Source organism: Phalacrocorax aristotelis, chromosome 9, assembly GCF_949628215.1.
Source record: "Phalacrocorax aristotelis chromosome 9, bGulAri2.1, whole genome shotgun sequence".
Taxonomy (NCBI): domain Eukaryota; kingdom Metazoa; phylum Chordata; class Aves; order Suliformes; family Phalacrocoracidae; genus Phalacrocorax; species Phalacrocorax aristotelis.
Genome location: NC_134284.1, coordinates 31940807 through 31965770, shown reverse-complemented (window position 1 = coordinate 31965770; position 24964 = coordinate 31940807). Strand labels below are relative to the sequence as shown.

Genomic DNA, 24964 nt, shown 5'->3' with positions numbered 1-24964 from the left:
ACGGGTTCTGCAGTGTGCTACAGGAACTGGTGTGTTAGCAAGTGGAATGAACCTGCCATTCTTCCGGAACCGTGTGAGACAAGACGCTTGTCACTTCATCAGTCTTTTTTTTTTTTCCTAGACAGTCGTTTCCATCTTTGTTAAATGCCATGTTAAAACCGTCACTCTTGGCTTAGTCTTTGCTCTGGTTGGAAAGTTTCACTGCTTTATAAATGGGTTGTTATTCTTTTATTACCATGCAATGATACAAGTAAGAATTTTTCTTAACTGGCTAGTGTGTGGCCTGAGTATACCAAAACATGTCCGAGGCCTTTGTCAACAGCAAGAAGGTCACCAAGCGTGTAGGGGCAGATGAGTTACCACAACAGTGGTACTTCTAGCTAATGGTTGAATTGGGCGTTAGGGGGATAGTAAATGCTTCAGGAAGTAGTCCTCAGCTCCCCAGGGCTGTTGCTGTTGTCTACACCACCAGTACTGTTGAGATTGGCCTCTGCTCTGTAGGGAAGGGCCTGTTTCTGACTGAGCTGGGAACTCAGCTTCTATTTCATGCTTAAATTGCCTATAACGTGATGTCTGTCCTAATTCAGCTCTGACACGAGCACGGGTGTCCGGCCTGTAAGCAGTGTGCTGTGAAATGGATTTCACGTTAATGCCATGGCCTCTGTTGTAGCCAGAGTCTGCTCTCTGCAGGACCTGTCCCCTGCTTCTCCCTCCGTGATGCTCTGTAGGTTTAACATGTGCCAGGTTCAGAGCAAGGCGAAGTGCTGCCTGTGACGGGGGTTACATTTACACTGTCCCTCTGTCCCTCCCCACCGCTGCTCTGGGCTCTGCCCGCTCCTCAGCCTTTACAAACCCACCCGAAGACTGGGGACTGTGGCCTCTGCTGTGGTGCTGAGACACCTAGAGATTAAGTTACACTATACACAACATTTTAAAACTCATGCTGGAAGTTAAGGGATTTAGCCCTAAATACACATGACAACGATGTACATTTTGCTCTCAAACAACCTATACAGCAAATATGAAATATAATCTCCTTTTCTCAGAGGAACTCTTCACAAACCCAGGCTATACGTCCTTACCTTTTGAGCCTGCTCACCCCATATTTGCCAATGCCATAGCAGCAGAAAACCAAAATACTGCTGCCTGGCCTCTTCTGTCCTTTTCTTGTAAGCTTAAAAATTCAGCCTATGGGAGTTTGGGGTGACACAGGTATGTTTAGAGAGATTTTTATTTAGTCAAGTGTGTATACAGCTGGAAAAACGTGTCATGTTACATGATGACAAAGGTACAACAGATAAAAAAAAGCTTTTGTTTGCAGTCGTGCAATATGAAAAATGTTTCTCAGCCTTAGCACAAGCAGGATTTTGTACGTGTTTGTCCTTACTTCTTCTTTCTTGAGTAAGAGGCATCAGCATCCTGGAGGGAGAGAACATTAAATCAGTATTTCCCCCCTCCTCTTACTTAAGTCCTTCACCCACAGTGTTAATTTTGCCTAAGACAGCTTGAGGAAAGTTTAAGTTGCAGGTGCCACCCTTAATTTTGCAGTTCCTGCTTTTGGAGTACATTTAACTTTTTTTTTGTACCAGTTCAACAAAAACCACAGTAAGAGAACTACCCTCCACCAAACAGTACTGCAAGAACAGAACGCTGCACTGCACATCCGTCTTCTGGGAGGTGGCTGAGAGTGAAGAGCACAGGCAGACAGCACTGTTGCTGAATGTAGTGCTGGGAGGTACCCAGATGACACGCCTGATGTAAAAACTAGACACAACAAGGGAGAGATTTTCAACAGTCTTCATTCGAAGCTGCGTCCAGAATTTACACAAGTAAGTTACAGCTCAGGTTTGCATTAAGGCTGAGTTCTGAACTTGCAGCCCACAAGATGAAGATCAGAGCGAGACCTCTGGCACTACAAGATGTACTGACGTCCCTGCTCTGCAATGTAACCATGCTGTGGTAATTCTAGACTACCAGGCGTGCAGTGATGGAGCCTGGGCTGGCATCAGCTGCTCGGGAAGTGAGGAGGGGAAAAGGAAACGGATCCAAAATGCAATCCCAGCATTCCCATGGCTAAAGAGTCTGTCAGCAGAGCAATTAAAAAAAAAAAAAAAGCAAGCAAGCTTGCAAACTTACCACTCCACTCTTAAAGTTCTGTATCCTCCTCTTGCCCATCCTGTTCATCAGCCACCAAGCCCAAGTGGGCGCATACTGCCAGAGGTAGCAAACGGCCAGGTAGGGGTGGTCACTGACCCAGGCCTCCTTCAGGTCGTTGGCTGTGCTCACTAGGGTGAGCCGGACACAGCGGTCGGTGGGCATCTTGTGGGACTGATCGCCGCTGCTCTCGAGGGACTGGAGGGGAGAGAGAGCGTGAGGAGGGATTAAAACTGGCCTTGTGTTTGTGCCCAGCCAGTACAGCAGAGACTGGGGCTGGGGAACCCACCCCTTCAGTGTGGGAACACTCACCATCTTCCTTTAGTACACATGCTTAAATAAAGAACCCTTTTAATTAATGCCTTGGATTGATGGGACAAAGAAGGTTAAAAAAATGGATCTCCAAACTCTGTCCTGCTTCAGCATGGCTTCTACTTTATTGTAAAACAGATGTATCAGAGCAAGTTACCCATCCTGCAGCTGAGGGCTCTGAGAAATGGGAACTTCCCTGCTCCCAGCTGCCTACCCCACTATATGCTAAAGTTACTCAGTAACCAAGTTAGTAGAGGCCACGTTCCCCATTAACTTAAATATAGCTCTGCTTCGTAGGCAGCCATCTCAATCAAGAGAAAAGCAACAGGCTTCTTCAGTGGTAGGGATGTCTTACTTGAAATCTTGTCCACACGTATCACTTAGTGAACATAAGCCACAGCCCTGTGAATTTATATGCATTTCACTCCAGCAAGAGCAGAGACTGCTCTACCAATCTGTTCTTCTATTTCCCAGAGTAAAAGCAACCCTGGTCTAGATTCAGTCTTCCCTCCTAGGTCTTTGCCATGCTGAAACTCTGAGGAATCTGTTATGCAAGCTTTCTGGATTGCTTAAAAAAGTACATCTTTTCTTCCACAGAAATACGAAGTTTTGCAAGCCAAAAATCCTTTCAGAACTTGATTCAGCAATGGGAGATTTCCCCCCTCCCCCCAGAAAAAAAAAATCTGGTGAGTTATCCTCAGTCTCAAATCGATTGAATTTAGGACAGGTCACATTTTGATGTATCATAGTAAGAATTTGTGCCATCTACATTGTCAGACAGCCTTTATTAAAAGCAAATGTGCAGTTGGAAGGTTTTGCCTTTTCTCCTTGAACAATCGCTAACAGGAAAAGAATGCATGCCTCACATCAGCTGACGCCAGTGGCTTTGCCAACAGCATCAATCCAGCAGGGGACATCGTGACTAGGGCAAACAAAAAGCTACCTGTGCAGAAAGGAGAGTATTCTGTGTGCAGAACTGTGTCCAGAAAATCCTGGCCTTTCCCCCAAAAGTGCAGCAGGGTGCTGTACAGTAAATTTTACTAGACTTGGGTTGTATGCGATAGGAGAGAGAAGGCATAAGAATTCTCAAACTTTTTCATTTCCTAGGGACGTGATACCACAAAGAATTACAAGACTATACATAGTTCTGCACCAATCAAACCATTTCTTGGTAAGATGATGAGGTTAGTTTTGCTGGGGGGAGACAAAGAAACAAAAACCACAAAAGGCTCACTGGGCCTGCAGCACAAGTTCGATTTATCACAACAAAATTGAGTCCTTACCTTTGCAAGATTCTCCGTGAAGACATTTTGTATGATCTTAGACTGGACAGGCCCAGGGCATATGTTGATAATACTGATCTCAGGGTAGTCAGTCAGCTCTGTCCGAAGAGAATTGAAAAAACCCTAGAAGAAAAGACTATAATGTCATCCTCCTTTGCCGTATTTCCACATGCAGCAAGGTTTAACTGACTACTTATTTTCATACTAATTTTATGTTGTAAAGACAACAGTATTCCACTAACAGCAATTCTTACTACTTTGACTTCTCACATTCAGTGGCTGATTTAAAATTTTATCTCCAATTGCAGACATTGCTATATAAACCACTGAGGAATCTATCCTTGACTTCTCAAACACACAATAATTTCTCTAAACTACAGCCAGGTTCTGCTGTCTCTGTGCTGAGGATAAGCCTCACCGGTTTGGCAGTGGAAGTGGCACCAACCGTAAGAACTGCAGTATCATGGAAATTAGCTTTTGCTGGTGAATCCTCTTTCGGGTGAGATTAAAGATTTCAAACTGTTTCTGTCGAGTAAGTGGCGCTGGTTTTATAGAGGAGAAGGAGGAAAACTTTTTGGCATACTAAGTCAAAGGCGGACCCTGACATTTTAGGGGGTAATAGTGCACTACTGAGTTCACTGCAGAGTTTGAAATTTGCATCCACGTAGATATAAATCTTATTTTAGCTCAGGAATATGCTACCAGTGTATCTAAATTAACCTGTAATTGCAAAAGCTGCAAGTATTTATTTTCTTTAAGCTAATAGGATATAAGATTTTTAACCTCTGTAGCAGCTGACATCTAGACAGCTACTATTGTGGGGAGCATGATCAGTTCAGGCAGGTGCTTCCTATCAAAGTTGCTGGTCAAGCACTGTAGAGCTGATTTAGCAACCACCACATCATGTCTTATCTCTGAGCTGGTTAACAACAGTTCCCTGTGTTTATTCTAACACATAATTTTGTGTCACAAGAGAGACAGAGCAAGCACAGGCTGATCTGATTCCTACTGTAGTAAAAATTTATAATTTGTAGTCCCATCCAGCTTGGGAAGAGGGCTGGCTGACCCAGAGCTCAACTAAATTACAACACAGGGCTAAAAAAGAAATCTGTCAGATATGCTCCTGCGATGACACAGATGTAGTCAGCTGGCGCACACCTCTGACCAAGAACATAGGCTCTAATTTCCCAATTGCTGGTGGCTAATTCCAGCCTATATATATTGCATCCAGGCTTTGCAGTTATGTTCTGTAAAAAAAAGCTGACCATGTATCTCAAGTTATAAGTACCTGCAGGCCCCATAACTAGTACCAAGTCTTCACATCATGTTATCAAGCCTGGAGATGTGTAACTTCTAGAGAAGTTCTAACAAAGACACTTACATGCCCAGAATCCTGCCTCTGGACACATCAGGAAGCATCTCAGATCTGCCAACCACCCAGTTTTTCATTAAAAACCCGGGCCCTCCCCAGGATTACGTCCTGGCCTCAGAGAAGCCTCCTCTGCCCCGGTGCGCACCTTCTGATGTGGCACCAATAAGGCTGTGCTTTACCCACCTGTGCTCTACCTGTCTAGGCTACCTATGTAGCCTCTATCTAGGTAGGCTGATGCTACAGTCCAGACCTGCACTTTCCCCAAGGGGTCCTGTGCCTGCTTATCCCAGAGAAGCCCCTTAACCCCCAAGTTGTGCAGTCCTGTCACACAAGTTGTTGAGGAAAAAGTACGAAGTAAAAAGGACACTAGACCCCAAAGGGGAGAAGGTGGCAGCACATGCCACAAGCATGGCCACTCAGGTGAGGGGATGATGGGGTACTGCTCCTTGTTCATGTGAGTGCTTTATATCCTATTCATCCAGCAACAACTGAAAGTCCAGGCTCTCCTAGAAATACAGCCTGAACAGCAGCCTATGCAGCTATCTTCCCTCCTTCGGGCAACCGTCAGTTATTCCATCAACACTGAACTGCATGAGCAGGGCTAAGCGAGAGCAATCCCAGCCCACTCTCCCTTATCGCTGCCTGGTGATTTGGTGAGGAACAGAACTGACTCCCATCCTGCCTGAAGGAGAAAATCTCAGACGGTACTTCCAGGAGTCAAGGATGTGGAAGGGTGTGTGTCTGGGAATGCTGTGGGAGAAAGGAAGCCAGAAACATTGTTCAGTCGCTTGTGACAAAACACCTACACCAGCTTAAGTGCTGGGAGGCTTCTGGGATATGAATTCTACCTAAAAATGGGCACTTGCCCACAGTCCCGAGTAGCCACATGAAGGCACACAACAGTAGCCAGCTCTGTGGGCAACTCCAGACACATTCCTGCAGAGGGCACTGGCTCTGGCACGCTCCACCCTCACACTGCTGCTCCTCTAAGTATCGCAATGGGAACCGTGCTGACCTGAGCAAGTTGCAAGACACCAAAAGCTGAGCATTGGTACAGTCAGCTTAAGTTATCTTTGAAGATCCTGTCTAGGCAGTAGCCAACCACAGGGCTGCTGTGGCTTTTTTTTCAGAGTGCTGTTTGAGTAGCACTGTCAAAGTCAGTGCTATCTCATTAAAGCGTCGTGCAGCCTGTAAACATGAAATGCACATAGCCAGAGATGACAGCAGGCTCCTGTTTCTGCTCTGTGGCCACTCTGCTACCCCTCTCCATCTCAAGGAGTTTCTGTGCCCCCCTCCTTCCCTAGTGCTGCAGTTCCAAGTCTTTATACCATGGAAGAGGTGCAGTCTTCACCAGCATCACAGGATGGCCAAGGCACTTGTTCAGCTGAAATCCTGGCTGACACTGAACAGACCCTCTTGAAGACCAGAATCCTACATACTCTCAGTCCCCTCCGGAGGCTCTATCTACAGTACATGCAGGTTCTCTAATTCCAGCATTTATCTTAGATATCCAAAAGTAGGTGGTATGAAATTCCTCCGCTCCCTCCCAGAAGAGAAGCTTAAAATTCCTACGTAAGAAAAGGAAGTGCTCTCTTTTTTAAAGTCAGGCAGGAGCAGACCCAGATTTGGCAGCAGCAAAGGAACTCAAGTGCAAGGGGAAGGATCTGAGTGTTTCCACCATGCCCGGACTGAAGCTGGCTCTGACATACAGACAGACACACGGTGTGTGGAATGGGAACTGCTTTAAGCCATCTCTGGGCCTTTCCAGCTTAGTCACCAAATCCTAGAAGATGCTGAAGGCAGCAAGGCTGAACTGACTTCTATGACAGAAACATTTAGGAATTCCCCTAGTGACCAGACACTGCACAAAGAGCAGTGGTTGCTGCTCAGTGCAGCCCATGTGCTTATTAGACAAGTTCCTGATTAAGGAACATTTTGAAGGCCACCATTTCTGACCCACTCCACATGCCACCAATTGTATGAATTACAACTCGATGAACCGCACGTGATGTCCATGAGCATCATCATGCTGGGAGAGAAGCTTCATCAGTCAGATGTGGACTTGACTCATGCTCTTACAGCACTCCCAGAACTGAAATAAAGGGTAATTTCGTCAGTAGAACATGGCTATGAATTCCAATTGGCATGAATCAAAGCGTGATTGTTTCAAGAACAAATTTTAATTCTTAGCAGAATTCCTTCCTTCCTTCCTCCTCCAACTGCCATTTAAAAGGCACAAACAAACAACAAACCAAGAAAACCAAAACCAGAACAAAAGGGGAGACTTTTCAAAAAAGGCATAATTAAGACTGCAGCATTAACTGTGTCAGCTGTGGTAGACTCCAAGGCATGAATTTAAAAACCCAAAACCCATATAGATGAATTAATGTTAGATGGGTTCACATATTTAATAACTGGTGGCCAAAATGCAATCTTCATTTCAAGATGATCTTAGAACATGCTGGGAAAACATCGCTTTATGCTTTGTCTTATTCTTCCCCTCCCCTGTCTCTAGCCGTTTCTTCTTGCTCATTTTCAGAGATGGGCTACTGGCCCAATCTGAAGAAGACTGCCATTCCTACAGGCTTCCTTTAGCTGAGCTGTACTGGTCAAGTTTGGTATTTCAACCAAGCCATTCAGGATTTTGTCCCCGTGCCCAGCCATAACTCCAGACTGATAGGAGACTGTCAGAGTCTTTTTGAAATCTTTATTACAAATCACGTTTTAAACACCTGCAATTAGTATTTGCAGAATCACTGTTAGAGAAACAAGAAAGGAGATCTGGAGTCTGGCCTGGTTTTTGAGCAGAAGTAGAAGCTAACAAAGATATTGAGTAGTTCAGTTAGCTTATGCTTCATTATGCCAGAAATTTTAGTAAACTATCTCTTTAAAGCCTCTTCCATGTTCTTGATCTTAACAAGAGATTCAGAGTGCTAAGAATTTTTAGAGTAATGCATTAATTCCTTGTGCTCTGAAACTAAATCAGCCATGCTTAGACCAAGACCACACCCGAAAGATAATTCAACTGAGAACAATTAATAAACGAGCATAAAGGGAATTAATGCTTCTGCTCATTCCATTCTTCTATTTTAAATCTACTAGACTTAAACCAAAAGCTGGCCTCTAATGGGCAATTTCATCGCTGCCACTCAAATGAAGAGCAGCAGACCTCTCCTCATCACTAACTGAGAACTTATTAGCAGAGGCCCGTCACTGCCTTCTAAATTTTCATTCTTTCAAGTGTCTTGTGGCTTTGCAGCGTCAGCCACTTGTTATGTTTTTGTTGTCATTAGTCAAAAAGACATTGATCCTATAGCTTGAGCAAAGTTATTTACCTTATGTGCTTAAATCCAGCAGGGAGTAAGAAGGTGCCAGGTTTTTAAATCATCACTGAGCACAGCTGAAGTTTATTTTACTGCTGATGTACATTCTGATCTCAGAAGTCAAATAGTGGTGAAATACAAACATGTCTAAATAGATTTACTAGTTTAACAGACAATTCCTCAGTGATACTTTCTTTTTTCCCCAGACTCTTTTCTGGGCTCTTCTTTTATGTTTTTCTACACAAGTGAGACTACTGTCAAAAACTCCCTCCAAGCAATATTGAAAAAGTTAAGTGTTACACAGAAGATAACTTCCTCAGACACCATGAGCTGCCAGTTCCTCACACCACAGCAAGATTCAGAACTGCTGGGAAGATTTGTTCAGATGTTCCCAGCTAGATCACGAATGCTCATTTCTCCGAGTGCTTTACCACTCACTGTTCTCACTTTACTGTCCCCAAGACTTCCTGCAGTCTTAAAACTCTCACCAGTGACTTTTCCTCCCTAACTGAATTAAAACGAGAACATCAGGGCTTCTGTATGCAACAGAATAATCCTCTAAGTTAAGTGTTCCTTCATATGAAGGCCAGAGGCGAAGGTCTTGCTTTTCACATTGGAATTTAACTACGTAGTGGTCAGGACCAACTAAGATGGCATTTGAATTTTAGTCAGGAAAATAAATCTACACTGGGACCTGATATAGTTCACATTTCAGAGCAAATTAATTTTAAAGGACTCTCAAAACCTGAGAAAGCTACATATGCTGTGTGCAGTTTCATGTGAGACTTGTGTTTTCTGTACAGAATAAAGTCCTCTGTTACGGTACTAACTGCTGCTCGTCTACTGCACAACAAGACTTAATTAATCTCTGAAATTTAACTTACCTGCAGAGCATGCTTGCTGGCACAGTACCCAGAGGCAAGAGGAGCTCCCATGATACCCATCACACTGCTCACAGTAACAATCTTTCCTTTCTTCCTTTGGATCATGTGATTCAGGACATGTTTTGTTAAAGAGATTGTACCTAGGTAGTTGAGTTCCATTATGGCACTGTAGACATCCAGGTTTGTATCCACAAACAGAGAGCGCTGGGAACGTCCACCATTGTTGACCAAAACATCAATCTCAGGAAAGATAAAATGATAAATTAACAAAACACATTTTCCTTTAATATTTGCACTTCCTCATGCAATTGTTAACTGACCATTCTCTTCCCTCCAGCATCATCTCTGCCACACACAAGTAAGATGTATCCGCTGCTGAGTAAGTTTCAGCAGTGGCTCTACCCTACTAGACTTCCCCTTTGAACTGAAGGCTGGCTAATTTTGAGCTGAGTGTACAAAACAGGAACACTGTGTTTGATGCCAAACAAGGTTAACTCCTAGTACAGGAAGCCCAGCAGCTGCAAAGTTGCTCTCCACACAACATTTTTTTAACCCTACTGCACTGCAGCAAATAACACTTAACACTCGGGTCCTGCAAAGTGACCTCTGAAAATACGTTTTGTGCAAAACCAGAGACCAACTAGAGTAAAGAAACAAACCTGCTACCAATAATTTCACTGTGAAACCAAAATATCAGTGGACAAAAGGCCTAACTAAGTACAACGTGCAAAGCTTCAAGTTAGTTACACCTGGCTGCTATTTTCTTCCATTGTCTGGACTAGCAATCTAGAAAACTACGCACAAAACAAGGAAAACTGTGCCTGGGGTCTAGTTTTGTTCTGTACGGCTCTGAACCCAAACTACAAAATAAAGGTTCTGACTTTCATACACAACTTTAAGCCCTAAATATACAGCTGAGGATGGTTCCAGTTGGTCTGGAGATTCAGTGACATCAAGCGATTTTTTAGTTCTTGGTAGTGACCAGTGATTATTTGTTCATTGCTGCATCTCTGTAAAGCCTGCTGAAACCCAGAAGCAAGCGCCAGAAGGGATGAAAATTCAGGTACTTTTTGACAAGTTTAATATTGAAACTTAAGAAAGGTGTAGACACTGGTGAATTTACTATAGGATAGAATAGAAGTGAAATACAAACATAAACGCAGGGATAAGATATAGAGAAGAAAAAGTTTAACCCCAGAAGCACACCTTACCTTGCCAAAATGCTTAAGAACACTGTTGGTTGCAGCTTCATGAGAGCTTCTATCAGTCAAGTCAAGACGCAGGACAAGGATATCGTTTTCACTCAAGTTGCTAATCTCTAGAAACAACCATCAAGTGAAAGGGAACCAGTAAGACTGGTGATATAACAATTGCGCGAAATGTAATCTGCTTTTGAACACCACATTTTGTAGTGAAAGACACCCAGAAACGATAATATTAAGTTGGAAGTAAAATGCTTGCTTTGTTTTCGTTTTGATCTCCACGTAGGATCCATTTTAATCCATTCCTACCAAGCCTTTCTTTTCTCATCATTAGGTTTTTCCCTGTGAAAAGCCTGACTTTATTAAACAGGCTTGTGTAGCACAATATAGACAATTCAAGCCTCCAAATAAATTGCAACAGTTGGGAGTAACATGCAACAGGATTATTTGACACTGAAATTTTTCACTGAGCCATTCAGAAGCGCAGCAGATTTACAGCCTTGACACTTTCTATGTTAACTGGTCAAGTATGTTTGTTCCTGACAATAGGACTAGGACAATTTAGACCCAAAACACAACATATATACATGAATAGCTATAAGGCAAAGTCTAGAGAAGCTGGATTATATGGAGAGGTAGAAGATTTTTGTTGAACTGAGAGCTTTTACTAGATCCATCTCCTGAAATAAAAGTCAGTTCAAGCCTTCACGCTGAGTGTCTCTACCACTGTCTCTTCAGAACAACTGACTTTACATAGGAAGTATTTTTTGAGCAGTGATTTGCCACCCTGGGGTTTGAGGCAGATGACTCACAAAAACAAAATCTTCAATGTTAACCTTTTCAGTTTTTTTTAAACTACTTTTTTTACTTACTTTATTTATATTAGTTTGATAGTGCTATTTGTTTCTAAATTGATTCCTAGCCATGCATACCTAGCCACTAGGTGTACCCTTTAAGCAGCTGCCCTCCTTAGAGAGCCTAAGGCTCTGATTTTTTAATTATTACTTCTTGCATATACAGGTGAAGTTGAACTTTGTCTTTACAGTGATGTACAAATAAGGAGGTTACTTTAATTCCAAAGTTGCCTCTGTTCAAAGGTCACTAGTATTTAGGCTGCTGGTTATAACAAATCCATCTGTCGGGTTTAAAGCTACCAGTATTTCCATTTATTGCTCCCTCCAACCCCTCCATATGCAGTTTCCCCTCCATTTCTTCCAGAAAGACAGCAGTAAAATCCACGTAGTTTAAACTGCCCTCTCAGAGACACACTCTACCTCATGCTCTCTCAAGCAGATTTGCACAGTTGAAGCCTACTGGGATGTGGAGTGTTTCTGCCATGGATTAAGACCACACGCTCAACCCAGCCAAGAAAGCTACATGGGGGAAAAGAAAAAAGCAGAGGAAGACACAGACTGCTCTTACGGAAGGAAGTGCTCTTTTATATGACCTAAGAAACTTTTGACTTCAGGAAATATCAAACCAGAGGTCTAGTTCTTGTTTTGGTGCAATCGGTAGTCCAGTCTGATTTCCAGCCCCCAGAGCACTCTGACCACGCACCTCTATCAGCCCCCTTACTACTTCTCTAGGGTGAGGAATCCTTGTCTAGTCACTCCTCAGAAAGCTTTTAAAAACTTCAAACGTTCTTGTTACCCTTTTTCTAAACTACTTCTACAATCCACACATCGCTTGTTTTTCTGGCAGATAACTAGAACTGTGCACAGTGTTGAAGGCATGTACACGTACCGATTTCTGCACTGTCAGCGTGTCCTCCACCCCTTTTACTAATAACATCCAATATTCCACTTCCTTTTTTGCCTGCTACCAAATCGATGTTTTTAAGGGAACGATTATAACCCTGAAAAGTACCTGCTCCCAAGCGGAAGACCTTAGTTTAGAGTTCATTATCATTTTACGTAACTGCTAACATCCTTTAGTGAAGCGTCTCCAGCTGCAAAGGGAATTGCAGATGGCCATCAGCATTCGGATGCAACGTATCTGAAACCAAGCGCTCAAAGCTCAGCCTGCCCAGAATGAAGGCCACTTTTACACAGGTGTACATACGTTCTGGAGGTCCTTCTGGAAGTTTCCTTATGTATCAGCTTTATACTACATGGCTTCCCATCAGGATCAAACTGCTCATCCACCAAGCAGCTGGTCATCTGACTGACATTTTCCTCGCAAGCAACCATGGGCTGCCTCTTCCCTACTGATGGTTCATTAAATTCTAGTTACTTTTTAACTAAAACATGATTACAATCACTCAAAGCCAACTTGTTTATTTTGAAATACAGCTGCATAAGTAATGCTGACTTAGAATAGTATTTTGTTGGGACATCAAGTGTATACCTCCTCCCCTTAGGGTCACCTAGAGGATTTCAGATCAACCATTCTTTTCAATACATGTTAATCCAAGATAGCAGTTTCTTGTAACACAACAAATGCTATTACTCAGCACAGATCTTTTATTTCCTCACTCTTCAGTGCTTCCTCTTCTACTTCTATCTTGTATAATGCCCTTTAACAGTACATGAGCTTTTAGCAGAGGCGGAACAACATGACCTCCTGAGGCCCATTCCAACCTCAATTACTGCCTAATTCTATATTTATAGATTGTGTGTCATTCATTTGGCCTATCTATATTTAAATCATATTTGAGCTTTGTCAAACCAAGAAACACACCCCCCACCTACTTATTTTTTTCTTCTTCTTTTTAGGGCTTTTGAGAGAAAACAGCCTCCATAATTACTGGAGAAATTCGACTCATCTTGCAGAGAGTGGTTGGGGGAAATACATGCTTCCTGCAAGTAGCATCTGTAAGTTACACAAGTTGTTTTCTCTCCCTTCTGCAGAGAAGTGTTGAGTTGGCACATGCATGACTCAACAGGTATTACCATAGCTCTTATGGTACTTTCCTTCTCTCTCTCTCCTTCAGCTTTTAAGTAGTGCAGAATGCATAAACGTGTATCATAGGGTGGTGTCTCTGAATTTTGAACAAGATAAATGTGCTTGCTTCTGACTTTAATATGAAAATCACCTAGTTAAGTTGCTGCTGTGTATAGCATCTACAGCTGGCACATTAAAGTGTATTAGCTCCAATTACAACATATTATTCTGCCAAATTCAAGTTCATGTCACATGTTGCAGCTCAATCTTAATCCGTCCCACGCTACTCAGACCTTACAGAATACTCTTGAACTCAACTGCAAAAAGAAAACATGCAAGTGAAAGCAGGAAGAAGCCACCCAGGAAGCACGTGGACCCACTGCGCAAGCATGCAGGGATGGAATCAGGAAGATCAACACCCAGGCAGAGCAGAAACTGGTGAGGAATGTGAAAGGCAACAAGAGCTTCATAGGTACAGCACCAACACAAGGAAGAAAGAGCAAGCTCACTGCTGAATAGGGATGGTGATGAAGTGACGAAGAGCACATAAAAACATCAGGTACTCATTGCCTTCTTTGCCTTAGTCTTCACTGGCAAGATCTCCTCTCAGGTCTCCCACATTCCTGAGGCTAGATTCTGGGGGAAACAAATACTACCAATGTCAGAGGAAGACCAAGTTAGGGACAAACTACACACACAAGCAGGACAGTATATACACCCAAGATTTACAAGAGCTGACCCATGTCACTCATCTTTGGAAGGTACTTGGTAAGTGGAGTAACTCCCCAGTGACGGGAGAAAACCAAATGTCATACAGTCTAACGTCAGTCCTTAGGAAAATTACGTGGCAATTCCTCCTGAAAACAATTTCCAAGTACATGAGAGACAGGAAGGTGTCTGGGAAAAGTCAGCATGGACATATACTGCCGGACCAACTTAACTGCTTTTTGTGATGACTGGCTCTGTGGACCAGGGGAGAGCAGTGGATGTTGTTTACCTTGATTATGTAGCTTTCTATGTTGTCTTCCATAGATCCTTGAAGCTATATGGGGGAAATATGAGGGGTCTAGGTGAACAGACTACGATGCAAGTGAAAAACAGGCTGGATCACCGGGCCCAAAGAATAGCAACCAACCATTCAAAGTCTAACTGGTGGCCAGTTATAAGTGGTAACCCTCCATGATCAATATCTTTTAATTATCTTCATTAACGACTCAGGTGATAGGACAAAACACAGGTTTTCAGCAAATTTTCAGTTAACGTCAAGTTCAAAGGAGGAGTTGCTATGCTGGAGGGAAGGACTGCCATTCAGAGGCATCTTAACAAGCTGTAAGAATGGTATGACAAACCTCATTAAGTTCAGCAAAGTCAAATGCAAAATTTCACACCTGGGGCAGAATAACACCATTCAGTACTGCCAGACAACGCCCAAATGGCTAGGTACCAGCTCTCCAAACAAGACCTGAGGTCCTGACGGAAGGACAACAGCAAGTTGAACGTAAGTCAGCAATGAGCTCTGCCAATTAAAAATGCTAGTGGGCTGCACTAGCAAGAGCAGACTGAAGGAAGTGACTTTTAAGTGCCTGTACTTAAAAAGTGCATTGAGAGTACTGTGTCCAATTTTGGACCCTTCCTACTTCAAAACAAGTACCGATAAACTGGAGGTAGCATAGCATAGGGCCACTAAGATGTCTAGTGCACATGACAATCAAGGAAAGGGGTGGGGCGCTGGGTTTATACAGCCTTGAGAAAAGAAGGATAAGAGGGGAAGGGGGCCCAATTACTCTCTTCCATTACTTAAAGGCTGGCTATAGAAAATATTGAGTAACTATGTTCCTAAAGAACTTCCAGTATTCCTACTGATCTGACCTATAGTTAAAATAAAGTTCAGTAGCATGTATTTGCAAAACTCGTGGCTATGTAAGACTTTAAAGCCAGTATATACCACAGCTAAGACATTCACAGGGTTACTTCAAATTGGCAGAGGCAGAAATTATCTTACATAAGTCTGTACTCTTGGGTTCACATCAACTGAAATATTCTGTCTGAATATTCTTTAGTGCATTGCACCCTCATACAAGAGTTGCCTGAAAATGGATATCCAGGATTATGGCTCCTGCCAACCTATCTAGTGTTATCAGTTTTGCAATGACAACAAATGGCCACAGACGTAAATGTGGTTGCATGCTCTTGCTGACCGCTAAACATTGCGTCATATAGCATTGGAATTTTGCCACGATTACCACTTAACCACACTGTCATCTTATGTCCCTTGCTTCCTTCTGAAAATATCTATTTAAGTGACTGCTTTTTTGAGGCATCAGAAAACAGAAATAAGGAGTTATGCATTTTTGAAGCTCCTTGACAGATTTTCATAGTAACCCACTGCAGCTTTTAGATTTCTAGAAGTGTTTAGATGCTAACCCAAAACAAATGTTTCATTATTCACCAGCACTCATTCCAAGTAAGCTGTGGACGTCTGTCCACATTACAAGTGAAGAACTGTCAGTGTCATAATATACTCAGTATAAAATGCTGCATACTGAGCTACAGAGGATATATTGTCTGAAAAAGATAAAATGTTAATAACGTTCAACACTTCTATCTATCAATGTGAATTAACTGTCTATCCTGCTTGCTGTCAAGCCAGCAGAGAAAGAGAGAGCAGGAGGAATGAAGCCAGAATATTGACTGAGCAGGCATATGAAAGATAACTGGAATAGTTAAACATTCCGCTTCACATTTGCTCCTCTTGATCTACATGAGATCCTCTTTCTTGCACTTGCTCAGAACAACTTTTTCTGAACATTTCTATTCGTTCCTTTTCCAAAGAGGAAAGTCAGCCTGCCTGTAACATGCAGAAACCTGAAGGAAGACAACTTCTTATTAGCAGGCAGCTACATGGTTTGGTTCTTAATAGGATGATACTTCTCAGAGTGTTTCCTTCATTTCCCACAGTACTTATTTCTTCTCCTGATCTAGTATTTTACAAGACCACTTGCAATTGAGAAAGATATTTTTAGGTAACATTGGCTTATGAAGGAACTCATAATGCAAGTCTATACAAAGGCTTCTCACAAAAAGAGGATAGCTTCATTGCATGTTTGAAGCTGGTGTGTATAAAGTTTACTTTCATTATGAAATTTATTCCTGTGATATGTGGGTTAGTATTTCTGCAGCAACCCCATCACAGCAAGAGTGGAAGTGGTTGCATGAAGTAGCAAGTTGTACTTACGAAGGCATTTATTTTTCACTCTTTCCAGCTCATCCTCTCTTCTTGCTGAGATGGCAAGCAAGGCTCCTATCTTTGATAGCTGGTAAGCCAATTCTTCTCCAATTCCACTTGAAGCTCCTGTCACCCAGACAACCTTGCCACGCAGTTCATTTTCTATCAAAATAACCAAGACAGTAGTTCAGACGTTAACAATGCTATGATAAGCACTTAAGTCACTGCAGGGGTATAATCTGGTACTGTATTTAAGAAATATCATCAAATTTTTTGGCTATTACAAAATCCCGACTTCTTTATTTTTTGGTCACGTGCACTTGTGAAATCGTTCATAGCTGTTCCGTTGCCACTTGAACTTTGTTCCAAGGCTAATCTGAATAAACACTTATTATCTACCTGATGGAAGAAATTTGATTGCATTTCTGCAAGCCATCTACACATAGCATTTCCACTAACCTCATCAAAAAGAGCTTCAGAGGAAAAGGGAGAAGAGAATTCTTGGAAACGACAGGAAACAGTTACTGTATCGCAAATCCAAACAAAAGCCTAAGGAAACCTTTCCCAGTAGTGTTCTACCTCAAAAATGTTCCTAAGTAATTGTCGACAGAAGAAAATTCTCTGAAGAATGACAGCTAAATCATAACAAACCAAATGGGTGCTCATCCACTCTGTTTTGTATCTGATGCAGGTTAAATCCTGCCTTGGCTGGAGTTCAGTACTCCGAGCTCCCAAGGTGTAAGCTCACATATGAATTTCCCATGTACTCATAGTTCCTGCCCAGGCATGCTTTTTTAACCTGTAGTGAAAATAATAACATCTTACTCTTTTTACTCCTTTGCTTATGTGCCTGTTCCCCCTTGTTTGCAGTCACCCCCACTCCATGACACCTGGGCACTGGAGAAAGGCTTAGCTTTCCAGACATATATCCAAAAATCAACAACAGACAGATGGAAATCACCCATTTAATTCTATAACATCATTTAAGTATGAATGATCACTTTGCAGAACGCATCACTGCCTAGCACTTGTACGTGTTCTTCAGGTGAGTATTAGTGAAAATCTGGCTCAGGTACTCCGAACACTGCTGACAGGAGCCCTTCCTTTTATTTCTCACGTTTGTACAGAACAGTATTCCAACAATGTCTAGGCAACCAAGAAAGATTTCATGGTATAATTCAAACAGCAAAGCCAAATGCAGTTCCTGAGACTTAGAGCCAGTTCTATTTTGAAAAAGGCCAGAACAGATTTTTTGGCTCACTGAAACTCACCCACTCATTTAATTTAGCAAAAGTACTTCTTTTGCACTGCAGCCAGTGGCTTGGACTTTCTTAATGACATAAATCTCATGAAGAGATCAGCACTGCAACCTTCCACCCTTCTGACAGAGCAGAGGGCACTCAAGACTGACTACAAGTTCAGCTTGAGCCTCTGGGACTGGCAGTGGGTATTATTTGTCTTTTCTTAAGCTGACTGTATTTTAGTCAAAGAAAAATACCTCCTAAACCCAAGCTTTGGTCGTTGTGGGTGTTTGGGTTTTTTGGTTTTCTTTTAAAAACAGTAACAACAACAGCAACAACAGTCACTTTCCAAAGGCGAGAGGTATTCTAAGGCTACAAACCTGGGAGGTGGAAAGAGGTGTTGCTGAATCTGTAGGAACGACCACTGTATTAATCATTATACCAAGTGGCTGCTGACTGCAAAGCTTATCCACGCTCTCTTCCTACAGTTTTACTCCAGTGTTACCATTTCACTGAATTAACCACAAGACACATGGGGGTTCACATCTCCTGTTACAGTTTTTTTGGCAGAAAACCTGCGTAGACAAACACTACATGAACAAAAGAACACATGGACGTACTTTCAACCCTGCTTACCACACTCATCTCCTCTTGCTACTGAAAACAAATCCACTTCCTCCTACCACTTAATTTCCCAGTTCCCAACCTGTCTTGGGCAGGTTCAGTGCAGTTATTCAGGATCTTGTTCTGTGGACAGAATAATTAGTTGAGATAAGGAAGGTTTTCCACTGATTCCTCAGTGCTGATAGTTACCAAGCAGTGAGCTACTGGGAGTTAACGTAATGGAAAACCTAGCTCAAACGCTGTTGTAGAACAAGTATCAAACCACCCGCTTGCTCTAGAATAAATGTCATGTTGTTACTGGAAATAAGTTTAAAAATTAACTGTGCCAAATTAAAAAATTATACTATTACTAACCATTAACTACTGTGTTACAAGGCGTAACAAATGAGACGTTGAACACAGTAGTACTGCAAGTAATCCAAGAAGTGCTTTCGTAGCTCTGTTTAGGTTTTTTCCCCAACATTTTATAGCTCCTAGCGCACAAGGTTGCCATGTCATTTCACTCGCAAAAAAAACATTGGGACGGGCAGGTTTAATGCAGAACATCCTTCCCACACCCCTGAAGAATCACACCATTATTCCCAGTTTTAAGAGTGGGCTTTCAGATACATAGGCTTTCATACCTAAATGGTTCATCCTTAGCCTGATAATATTACGCTGCCCATGAAAAGCACACCATTTTGAGTGCCTGCTGCTCAGCTAATAAGCCACAACACATAAGGAAAGTCATCTAGCACCGAATAACCCTTGTCTCCCGACCACACAAATATTTAGAAGATGGGAAGTAATCCAGCACCACCAAAGACAAAATCCAGAATTGAATTCTCCCTATAGAGTTGAATCATTGAAATAGAACCGGTCTTACCTATATTAAGTCCTTTTTTCATAATTATAGTTCACAGCACATAAGAAACATATGAGGTCAGTCTGCTTTCTAGCAAGTATTTTTATCCCCCAAAACTTTGACATCCATAATAACATTGTAGGAGCAACAACACAATATAATGACTGCAAGAGTGAAAGCTCTAATAACAGCTTTAAATAAAAATAAAGAGTTTTTTCCACGGGATCCACACATTACTTACCTAGGCACACTACATTATGTGCACAATATGGGGAAGAAGAAGAGAGAAGGGGGATAAAACATCTTTTCTAGACTTTGTCCCTTCTGTTTTCCTACCTCAACAGTTAGGATCAGCACTGTGGCACCATCAACCCACATGTACTTGGCTGAACTATCAGCAAAATGCCATTTAAATGCTACCACTTCAGCTATGTATTTACATTTGGACTCGATGATCTTAACGGTCTTTTCCAACCTATACAATTCTGTGACTCTGATATTTTAGTTAATTTTAAGCACTGAGGCTAGGAGACAGGGCAGGGGGCAAAACAATGTTGACAAAACTCTGCCTGATTCTTCTTAGATTACATGTTGAAACAACTACATCAGAAAAATTACTACATTGCTCTTTTTTATGGGAACTTTTGGACACTAGTTAAAAGGTTTCCAGGCTTCCAATAAGACTGAAGGCTACATTCAAATAACACTATGTCTACCTGAGAGCTCCTATACCTTGATACGCATTGCTCAGGACAAAGCTTCAATGCTGTCTGTACTGGTCATGATTTGTCTTGTTTCTTGGTCCTGAGTCTTTCTGTGATCTTTGCAAAGTCCACACATGTCATTTTCCTATATTAAGAGATGTATAATAACTACCTGAGGGAGCTGCTATAAAACTTTGGGCTGCATACCCAAAGAGTTACAGAAGACTGTAGAACTGCTCGCATAGATTTAATTTCTTAGAGCTTTAGTACTTGTGCATGCTTTTCTGTTCTCCATTATATGACCAGCACTTTTGCAGTAAGCTTCTACTCAAAGCAGAAAACAGAGATGTCTCAACAAGTTTGCCCTATGCTTCTCTCAAGCCCTTCCTAATGCCAACCTTCACCCACACCACCATCCCCTACTGAATCATGGTCTCTCAATCCAGCGCCGCCACCCTCCAGTCACACATTCCTGATCCACTTTCATCCGATGCAGTTCTATCTCCCTATGTCAACCCAACATCCAGTTTCACCTCCCACACGGGACAGGCTTATAGCGTTCCCTGTCCCATCTTCATTCAGACCAGCTTCTTCCCCCAACCAGTCAGATGCAGGAAGAGTTCCCAGCTTCCACCTCAGCCACCCACACCCAGCACAGCTCACAGCAGCCCCGAATCGCCACTGCTCGCTAAGCTGAGGGGCGATACTCAGAGACCTGTGGCGTTCCTGATCAAAATTCTCTATTAAACACATAAAACCTATGATTTTTAAAGATCTTTGTCCAGAAGTTGACAGAATTACAGTCAAACTAGAAAGATTAATATGTGCAAGATCTGAAAATCCCCATCTGACGGCATTTTATTGAACCTGTATACACACAGGTACCAAAAGCAGCACCTTACAGAAAAGCGGTGTAAAGCCACAGACAGCAACCGTGCGGTGCTGCTCCCTTACGCCTTCCAGGGCGCAATTCTCAGACGAGGAAACCCATTTAATCCAAACATTAGTAGTCACATTTACTACACTGTGAATGCTTTCAGCCCTACTGTGTAACAGAAGCCTGCTTAAAGATGTGAGAACAAAGCGAAACAGACGCTAAACAGCCTAGGAGGCAGCTCGCGCCGGCCACATGTGCCCAGCACCCGCTTCCCTCCCCGACCCGCCTGCTCACCAGGCAGCCGCAGCTACTCCCCGCACCGATGCCAAAACTGGACTCCTACCCGGAAACGGTGCAAAACAACTGGTTTTGGGCCAAAAGAGCCCAGCCCTCACCACAGACCTGCTGGAGCTTCGCTCATCCTCACTGCAAAGTTGTTTTTAGGCTGCTACTTTATTGGCACGAGGGGCACCACGCCTTGGTGGATAAGGGTAGGAGAGTTATCCTTTTGGAGTTGTTTTTATTGATCTTGAGCAAGGCAGCTGCCGAGGGCTGGGTTCACCGAGTTGAGGCGCCTTCAGCCCTCTCCCTGGGGACCCCTCTCCTCCTCACACGCCGCCACGGCCCCTTCCCTCACCAAACCCCCCCCCCCGGCAAACCCCCCCCCCTCCACCGCCGCCACCCTCCCGGCGGTCGGGGGCTGCTGGCGGGCGGCTTTACCTGGCTTCTTCCCCCGCCACTCGGCCCAGAGCAGCGTGAGGTCGCCGTCGGCCCGCAGCCAGCGGAGGAGCTGCACGAGCAGGGCCAGGAGGGCGCCGCCCGCCAGCGCCACGCACAGCGCGCAGCCCCACGCCATGGCCGGCCGCCGCCGCCCACAGGCGCTGCCGCCCCTTTATCGGGGCCGCGGCGCGGCGGGAGCCGCCCTCGCTGCCGGCAGCCAAGCGCCGGCCCCCTCCCCGCCTCCCGCCTCCCCTTCCACCCCCTTTCCCCGCTGGGCAGGGCGGGTGGACGGCCACGCTGCCCACCCCGCGGCTCCCCGCCCCGCCGGCCTCGGGGCGGGACCCCGGCGACGGCCGGGGCTGGCGGCGGGTAACGCGGCCCCCGTAACGCGGCCCCGGGGCTGGCGCAGTCAAGGCTGCGGCGATAAGGGTTTGTAGGGGAGAGGCCGTGCATGTGACAGCGGGTGAAGGTCGGCCCCTGGGAGCGGGGCCATCCTTTACGTCCCCTCCCCGAGGTGCCCCCCAGGGGAGAGGAAGGCTGCCCGGCCTTTTCCTGCTCGTAAACAACGGTGCCCGCCGGATGCCCCCGGGAATTGGACAGGTGTCTCGGGCGGTTTGGCTTCGGCCTTTAGAGATCAAAAAACCCGTAACCATCCTCCTGAGGAGAGCCTCGCGGCTGTCCCTTGGGGACACGGGTGGTTCCCCGGCGCCCCCGGCCACCCCTGGCTCTTGTCACAGGCCGTACCACATCCCCTTCGCAGAAGCAGCAGCGCGTTTCGCAGCAAGGAGACCTTTGCCACCCAGGTCTCCGCAGCAATGCTACCCTTGTCTATGCCTCCCTCAGTGCTGCTTGCCAAGGCGAACCCAGTTCTCACATACACCTGCTCTGGCCAATGTTGCAGACCTTGGGTTTAAACCCTGGGCTCCAAAATCAGTGGCGCTGGATACCCGCGAGTGCTAAAAACCCAGGGACCGCGGCATTTCTGGGCATCGCATCTACAGCTCCTCACCATAGATTTGCTACTGCTTATGTGCAGAGGCACAAAACTCTATTATTACTACCTTGATGTTTCAAAGTCTTTCGCAGAGTGAGGTACAGATATAGAAGAGGAACCCATAATAATTTCTGCTTCCTTGCCAGCCACTTGACACAAATGCAAGCAGAGCTTATGCAGGACAGGCCACAGAGCTGTTCAGAGAGGCATACAGACCCTGTTCCTGAAAACCCATGGGCTAAAGCCCCTGATCTATCAGAAGACTTAGCATGGGATGGCCGCATTTACTGTCCACAGCTGCCTGGTCTGTCCCAGCTCCACCAATGACCAAAGGATTCATGAATCAACACCTGAATTGCCACAAAATTTGCATTACAGCTTCCTGAGGCAAAACACAGCCGTGGGCTACCTTTAAACCTTTAGGTTCTGACTGATTTACTGAAAAATCAGTCAGAACTTAATCCACACAACAAGGGAAAGGTGACAGAAAATAAAAATACACCGCCAATGTACTTTGATTCTGGAAATAGCACCAATCCTCAACTGTGCCTAAACCAATCATTAATTAAACAGTTGTTTTGTGTCAGAATAGAAGCAGGTCTTAAGAGGTTTTGAAGAAAGTCTGTCACAAGAACTGACTATTCACAGTTATACATCATGGTTACTTACTGAGTCGAGAACTATTTTGTGTTACACATAGCGTATTAGAACCTTAATGCCACACAAAACATAAATAATATAAATAAATAGCAAGTAATTTAAAGTATTTTCCTTACTTTATAGTGGAAAATTAGGGCTCAATGAACAAATTTTCTCATTGCAAAATTCAGCTGCCCATGCCTGCCAGATATTTATAAGCCCTGGTAAAAAAAATTTCTGGGTCTTATTTCCTCCTTGTGCTAAGTGCAGATGGTGCACACACACAGTCGTGGACCTTTGCACCACTACATACCAGAACAGGCACTATGAATTTGGAAGAGGGTGTGCACTGCACCTACACAGTATATTCTTAGCGAGGATTCTCTGAGCGCAGAGAGGATGCGCAGGAGAAGCTCACGAGGTCCTGGCATCCTGTGACCGGTGAGCGGTGAGAATTTATCCTGTAACTCTGTGCTTCAACCCTTCTTTTACAACAAAACTGAGTAAGATAGATTTCTCTTGTTAAAAAAAAAAAGTTCAGCTACAGAGTTCTTATGCATTTGTACAGCTACACAGTCACCATCAGCGGGGATTTTACTGCCTGTCCCTCAGATTACAAAAACAGGCATGAAGTGCCTGCTCGGTGTGTGAAGTGTCAGGCTGAGCATGGGAGGGAGAGCACTGGAAAAAGTTACAAGGTCCTTTACACAGTAATGTCCATTCTTGCTGTTTTCCAGCTTATAAAAAGTAAATATGCTCATCTCATTAATATTATCTTGATGATAGATAAATATACTTAAGGAGTTATCTTCATTATACCCACCTGAGTATATTTAAAAGATTTCTTTTGAGATCTCCACCAGCTAAAAAGCAGTAAAGCTACCAGAGCCTGCAGCTTTTACATACGGCTGCTGTAAACCATCCGAATCATGCCAGACCGTGAGACTTCTCAGCCCCAAAGCAACTGGCAAAAAATTGATGGGAGTTTAGGGTTGCCAGCTTCCAGTCTCCCCTTGATGGCCAGCAGTGCTTTGACTTTGCTCGCTAGAAGTACAACTTTGAGTGTTGACAGAAACATACGTTTTTTTTGTTGATTCCAAGCCAGCAGCTACTTAGGAAAGAGCTGTTTGACAAAGTACCAAAGCAAAGTGAAACATCTCTTAAAGGATCACATCATAACGAGCCCTTGGATTTGACCAACAGCTAAACTACCAAGGAAACCCAAAAATATTTCTCCTTCCCATGCCTGAACTTAGTTTCCACATGAGAACCTAATTTTCACTTTCTGAAGAGGCCATTACTGCTAACAGTTTTTAAAAGTCAACCAAAGTCAACCTGAACATCCACAGAATGAATGACAGTTCAGTTGCACTTTGTGCTGTGATTGATGCAGACAGCACTTTGGAGTTCAGTAAACATATTCTCATATCTATACAAAGTCCTTTACTGTGGTTGTGAAGTGCAAGAGCCAATGTAAAGCTGAAGTACAAGGCTCTGAAAACAAAATGAGAAATAGTTACCAATGTGGGAGGCCCCAGTCTTGCCCCACACCCGGCTGTGAACCTTGCTGAGGTTTCCCATGTTGACTCTGTGGCAGCAGATAACAGATTAATTAAACTCAGCACATAACATGATAACATGCCTTATTCTTAAGAGTTACACAAATTATATTGACACACTTA

The 24964-nt window shown here is 43.8% G+C and overlaps 1 protein-coding gene across 1 annotated transcript; it reads right to left on the bottom strand.

Annotated features, from left to right (window-relative positions):
* Positions 1–1213: 1213 nt before the first annotated feature.
* On the bottom strand, positions 1214–21882 carry DHRS7 (dehydrogenase/reductase 7). The gene is made up of 7 exons (XM_075104189.1): positions 21650–21882; positions 16649–16801; positions 10540–10646; positions 9329–9568; positions 3750–3872; positions 2137–2352; positions 1214–1419 (listed from the first exon to the last, which is right to left on the bottom strand). Exons 1-7 carry the CDS (start codon positions 21783–21785, stop codon positions 1384–1386), a joined length of 1011 nt encoding a protein of 336 aa, XP_074960290.1. The 5' UTR covers positions 21786–21882; the 3' UTR covers positions 1214–1383.
* Positions 21883–24964: the final 3082 nt, after the last annotated feature.

What these genes read in the sequence shown, in the direction of transcription:
- DHRS7 (XM_075104189.1), bottom strand. Translation starts at nt 21,785, where the DNA reads ATGGCGTGGGGCTGCGCGCTGTGCGTGGCGCTGGCGGGCGGCGCCCTC. An exon ending in GTGGCGGGGGAAGAAGCCAG is followed by an intron (nt 16,802 to 21,649) that starts GTAAAGCCGCCC and finishes TTATTTTGATAG; the next exon opens with AAAATGAACTGCGTGGCAAG. An exon ending in TCACGGAGAATCTTGCAAAG is followed by an intron (nt 2,353 to 3,749) that starts GTAAGGACTCAA and finishes TCTCCCCTCCAG; the next exon opens with TCCCTCGAGAGCAGCGGCGA.